At 45.3% G+C, this 6,169-nt stretch overlaps 1 protein-coding gene across 1 annotated transcript; it reads right to left on the bottom strand.

Moving 5' to 3' along the window:
- Positions 1-683: 683 nt before the first annotated feature.
- On the bottom strand, positions 684-1,972 carry TUSC1 (tumor suppressor candidate 1). Its single transcript, XM_040541627.1, has one exon. The coding sequence runs from the start codon at positions 1,855-1,857 to the stop codon at positions 1,276-1,278; it is 582 nt and encodes a 193-aa protein (XP_040397561.1). The 5' UTR covers positions 1,858-1,972; the 3' UTR covers positions 684-1,275.
- Between the last annotated feature and the right edge of the window lie 4,197 nt (positions 1,973-6,169).

Here is a 6,169-nt window from a genome sequence, read left to right as displayed (position 1 = left end):
GCTATTCATCATATTCACACTTCAACAAAAAATGCAAGAAAATAAGACAATTGGCTGTTGTGGTGATTGTATCTATTGTAATTCTTGAGCATTTAATTAATTCAGACATTTATAAAAACACTTTCACATTTATAAAACAAGGTAGTCAAGCAATACATCCACACACCAACACCCAAGATTTCTCATTTAGGGGCAATTAACTGTACCATGTGACACTTTTTTTTTTTTATTGAGAATGCATTATTTGATGCTACAGATCGAAAGAGATGGGACAAGTTAACAAGTGCAACAGCACATTATAATTGGAAGCTTACACAGACGTTATGCAAAGGAGTGACTGTTCAAGTTATATCCAAAAATCCATAGGATGGCATTTAAACCTCTTAGTGTTACTTTGAGCTGAAATAGAGCTTGGCTATTTAAAGCTATAAAGGAACCAACTCCAAACCTGGAGACATCAGACAGCTTTTAAATGATAGAAAAATGAAGCAATACCACAAAACAAACTTCAGTGTCAGTTCTTCACAAGGCTTGTTTGCAAACTGGTTTTATCAAGGAAGAGAGGTCTGAAAAATAACTAATTGTCACGTGCTTAGAGGAACTGTGTTACAAAGGTGTGACTGGTGTTTCACCTGTAATTTCATAGTAACTGCCTGTTACAAATCACACTTGAGACAGTCGCCTGGCGTGTCACATTTTTATTATCAGGAATTTTATGCAATTTTATGTGAAAGTGCAAAATACAAACCAATATTGACATGAGGGTGAACACAGTCCATTCTTAAAGACAACAGGTACTGTTTTTGACTTAATGTCCAGACAATTCAGTGTTCGAGGGATCACCAACTTTTTACCAGAGTGCCGACCAAGAAGCTTGCAAGCTTCCTCCACCCCCTTTTATAACAGACGTACATAGGACACAGAGAAGTAGCCAGACGTCTTTTGATGGCCTCTATGGCTACCGAGACCTACACGGTGCTCGCTAACTCAACGAGCGACCCGCAGCAGATTCCCTAAGACAGCACAACTCAGTGCTGTGAGGCGGCGCGAGGCCAAATGTTCGCTTCCCCGTAGCTCTTTCCTCCACAGCAGCGGCCTCGAGGCCTTTTTCCCCTTCAACTTTGGCCTCCCCCAAGCGTCGCATCTCCACCTGACCCCGCTTCTCCGCCGTCAGCGCTTCCGGGTCGTGCCCTGGGGGCAGAGGAAGATTGAAAAACACACCGCCGGCTCCTCCTCCGGGAAGGGGCTCCCCACCGAGGTCCCCCCAGGGGCCGGCTATACGGGCGCCACCAGCCCCCTCTTCTCCAGCGGCTGCTCGGGGGGGGACGGCGGCCGCTCGTCGCCCTCCTCCAGCAGCAGCTCTTCCAGCTCCTCGTCGTCCGGCCCGCCCGCGGCCCGGCAGCGCCGCAGATGCTGCAGGGCTCGGCGGTGCTTCTCCTGCAGCCTTCCCAGCTCGGCGCGCAGCTCCTCCGCCTCCCCTGCCGGGGCCTCGGGCTTGTCGGGGTCCCGGGGCTCGGGCCCGAGCAGGGCCTGTCGGAAGAGGCAGCGGTTCTCGCGGCGGAGCCGGCGGTTCTCCAGGCGCAGCCTCGCGTTCTCCTGGCGCAGCCGCGCGTTGTGCCACTCGCGCTCCTCCCGCTGCCGCAGCGCCTCGCTGTGGCTGGCCGCCAGGTCCGCGTAGCGCTCCGCCAGCTGCTGCACCGAGCCCCGCGACTGGCCCCGCCAGCCCTCCTGGCCCAGCTCCTCCGCCCCGCCGCGGACCCCCCTGCCGCTCCCGGCGGCGGCAGCCAGCCCCGCCCGGCACCTCCGCGCCGAGCTGCTACAGCCCCAGCGCCCGTCCACGGCGCGCATGCGCCTCATCCGTGCCGTTCCCGCAGCCCGCCTGCACGCCCCGATGCCGCCGCTGAGCCCGCTGCCGCCGCCGCCGCCGCCGCCGCCGCCGCGGGAGGAGGGAGGCGCACGGGGCGCCGCCGCCGCTCTATGGAAAGCGGGGGGCGGGGCCCTCGCCCGGCGGAGGGGAGGGAGGGGGCCGCGGGGGAACAGCCGGTGCGGGGCGCCGCCGCCATTTTGGGGCGGTGCCGAAGGGGGTGGGGTGTGCCTGCGGCGGGGCGCGACATGGGGGATCGTGGCGACCTCGGGTTCCCGCGGCCTGTAGCAAAGTTAGTGTCAGAAGTGCTTGTTAAACAAAGACATGGCCTTATAAATGTCATTTAGTCCATTGCATTGCCAGGATTTAAGGAGAAAAAATGCAAGATATAAGCACTTAAAGCTCATACGCTTGTGTATGCATTGCTCTTCGTGCTCATAGGTGGTTCAATCACAAGATTATGTGAACTCGTACACACGTGGTTTCCAAAAGAAGAAAGAAAGGGTGTAGAGGGGTCCATATCCACATCATTTGATAATGGTGAAATCATGAGGACTCTGAAATTGTCACTGTTTCTCTTCTGCTATCCGTCTTTACATAGTTCCACGTGTAGGTATCTGCACAGTTCACAGACTCATTAAGGTTGGAAAAGACCTCCAAGTTAATCCTGTTGGGCTTACCATGCCTATTCAGTACATGCTACTGTGGACCTCTGCTTACTCTTTTGCACTTCAGGTTGTAAACTGTTCATGAACGGGACCTGCTTTACTTAATGTATGAAATGTCTTAATCTAATGTTTCACTAATGACCAACTGAAAGTTTGAAGGTTATGGAACGTGTATTTGAAGTTCAACAAACAATGCATCACAGTAATTGTAATAATTTTTTTCAGAACCTTATCAGCTCTAATGTATACTTCTAAAGTTTGGAGAGTAAGCATCAAATCACTGTAGAGCAGATGTAATCTTGGTATTACTGCAGTTTTGCTGTGCCTGCTGATCAGTGAAAAATAGTTAATAACAACTCTTTCCTGTACTAAACCGGCTTCCAAAAGAGGTTGACTGAGGGTATTATTGTAATCCCATACAATATGTGACTAAACTGGTTTTGCATTAAAAGAAACAAGTTAATGCTTGCTTATTACTGAGTGAGTTTTTAATGTTGCTACTTTGGACAAAGGCCATAAATGCCCATAAAACTCTATACTGAGCTGTAGGCCAAATCCAGTAGAGTGCTCAGACTTCAGTGCATGGGAAACTGGACAATACATTGTACCCCTGAGAAACACTGCATGTGATAACATACTTTTGAGCTTTTGATGACCAGTAAATTAGATTGATCATCTTGAACAGTGCCTTCAACTTTGAATTGAAGCTGATTGTTCCTTAAGTCTGGCAGTGGATGTTATATTATGACTTTCAATTTATATTCACCTATATCAGTTTTTCATGCATCTTCACGTACTCCAGGAATTACATGGATGTATACAAGCAAACAAATTCATAGGCTGTATTCCTATTAAAACTATGCCCACATATCAGAGGTGAGTTTACTTCATTTCATATTCTTTAGGCAATGTTTAAACACCAATTTGTTGTTCTCAGGTGAAAGGTAATGACAGCAAGTAGTGACTGGAGAAAGAAGATAAATCACCAGAGACACAATTCGTTTGTGAGATAGGATGACTCTGGACTGCACAGATCCTTGAGGACAGTGACGTTACCAGAGAAGTCGTAAGTAGTTGTCCAGTTGTAAGAGTCAGTATAGGCAGGCAGCAGGAATAACCACAGACTCGCAGCCAAAATGCAGAGTAAATTCACTCTTGTTACCTCACCAACTGGAGTTCCCCAAAGCAACACGCAAGCAGAGGCCCGTGAGCAGAGGCACACAAGCAGGGATGCAGGGGCCACCAAACAGAGTCCAATGCTAGGAGATAACTAGCCTGCTCATTTCAACTGTTTTTATCAAGGGGTTATGCAGGTTCAGTTTTTACCCCCATGCTGGGATACTCCCTGTGCTTCTTTCATCTTCTCTGTACCAAGGCCAGGAGCTCAAGCACGTCTAACAAGGCACCTCCAAGTCCACCAAATACCTGTGTTATCTATGCATTTGCCAAACACACAGAGCACAAAGAGCAGCAGGAATAATTTATGTTTTTCTACATTGCTGCTCCCCAGACTTTACATATTCCCATCTGCAAGATCACTTGAGCATATTTACAGTCCTCCTCACCAGTCTTCCATTCTGATCCCATCCTCCTCATCAATCTTCCATTTTTAACCCATTCTTTCCAACACCAGCCATCAAGGATTTTCTGCTCACAGAACACCTGTGAAGGACACAATATTTTAAATGGAAAAAAAATAGTAGGGTTAAATATCATCATTGATTAAAGACTTCTTTTTATTTAATGACACCAAATCAGCTCGGATGTGAAGTGAAAGTGACAATACTTGTAAACCATCACCTGACATTGATTTTGCTCCTTATCCAACCAGGCCAGGAAAATGACTCTGAAGTAAATAACAATGAAAATAAAAGCTGTTGATGCCATCTTTCCCTTCACAGCTTGGAACATCAGGTTAATATTTTTGAACTGAAAAATTCAAAACAGCTCACCAGCTTGTAGGGTCACAATGGGTTTTTGGTCTCTGTGGTTCTTATAGGAGGTTATACAAAAAGTTATGCTCAAAGTGAGTTTATTTCGGTTTACCTACTCCTTTTCTGCTCTTAGCGGCCCATTTGTACCATTCTAGTCTTGAGGACATAGTGCAAAAGTAAAGGAATGTCCCAATGATTCTCTCTTCAGCTATATGCATTGCCATGAAGTCTATGTAGTTATTCTTCACATGAACTTTCGAGAAATTTAGGTAGATAATATTTCTCTAGTGCAACAACTGCAATATGGCTTTCAGGCTCGAACTTTGATTCAAAGTCAGAACTTTGAAAAGCTCTCAAGATTCTGAGACACACATTTTGGGTTGTCCTGAAGGTAAGAGCCTTGGTATGTACATGTGAAGCAGAGTCATCCAAAAGTCAGCAAGCAACAAGATTAAAAACACAGTAGGGAATACAGTAGCTTTTAAACTGAGGTGGTAAGTGCATTCAAGTTAGCATGGTTCAGTGATGTCATCTTTCCAGTTGAAAGACCCACTTCAGCTGTTTCAATGTGTTTATATAATCACATTTTTAAGAATCCAAATGTGAATGTGCAGTAACAAAGAGAATGTTTCTAGCTGTCAGGTTATGAGTTTTCCAAAGGGAGATGAAGGTTAACTAATAGGTAGGTTTTCTTCATAACTCAGCCTGAAAGAAAGCCTAGAGGAGACTTACCTGGAAAGGATATCCAGTCTCATTAGGATGGATTATACTTCCAGACTTCTCTGGTGCACATGAAATACTAGCAATAATTGTGTCACTGATTACATTTCTGTGGACAGAATAGTATAAAATCTTAGTGATGGGTAGTTTTGGAAACGATGCCGATGAAAGAGCTTCAGAAGAATGAAAAGAAAAACAAAGTTAAAATCAGGGAAAGGAAAGCAGTGAAGATGAGAGCGTAACCCAAAAAAGAAGAAAGGGAAATAGTGATAACTTTAAAGAGGAACATCCTTCCCATCTGAACAACACTGGAAGAGGCAATGTGATAGTTAATAAATGACGACCAGAAAGCACATTTAAAATGCAAAGGGTTTACTCTACCCTTTACGATTTCCTGATAATAACAGGGAGTTCAGTATAACATGAGAAGCATATGCATCTGCTTTTATACTCCAGCGCGAGGATCACCATTAAAAATAAAATATGGCCTCTACCAAGATTTAGGTTTGACATCACTGAAGAGAGCAATATGGATTGCTGGAGTCCTGGAAATAATGTAGCAAAATGCAAATCAACATGTAGGTCTTTTTTGAGGTTGAGTGGAAATAATCCCATCCCCTCTGGAGTAATTTTACCTCCCATCTTCAACTTTTAGTGCAACAGAATTAAAAAAAAAAAAAGAAAAACAGTTTAAAGAAAAATCTCCTTAGACAAGAGGGTGGACATTGCTGTCATGCTGAGGGGAAATCTGCAACAAAATGATGAGTATAGTTCTGATAGCCTTGCTGCTGCTAACCCTTTTAATTGGTTGTCATAGTTTGTTTTACACAATCTGGAGGAAATTCAGGCAGCATTCTGAGCTAATGACTTTTTGTGGGGAAAAAGAAAAAATTGTGTTGATAAAGCTTGTAACGTCACCTGTAGCACCTTTGTAAATTTGCCTGGGTAGAAGAAAGAACATATCTATTCTCTAGTGAGAAAAT

This window comes from Cygnus olor, chromosome Z, assembly GCF_009769625.2.
Source record: "Cygnus olor isolate bCygOlo1 chromosome Z, bCygOlo1.pri.v2, whole genome shotgun sequence".
Taxonomy (NCBI): Eukaryota; Metazoa; Chordata; class Aves; order Anseriformes; family Anatidae; genus Cygnus; species Cygnus olor.
This window is presented reverse-complemented; position numbering and strand designations above follow the sequence as displayed.

Bases quoted from the DNA above. Each gene is read 5' to 3' on its own strand.
- TUSC1 (XM_040541627.1), bottom strand. From the start codon at position 1,857: ATGAGGCGCATGCGCGCCGTGGACGGGCGCTGGGGCTGTAGCAGCTCG.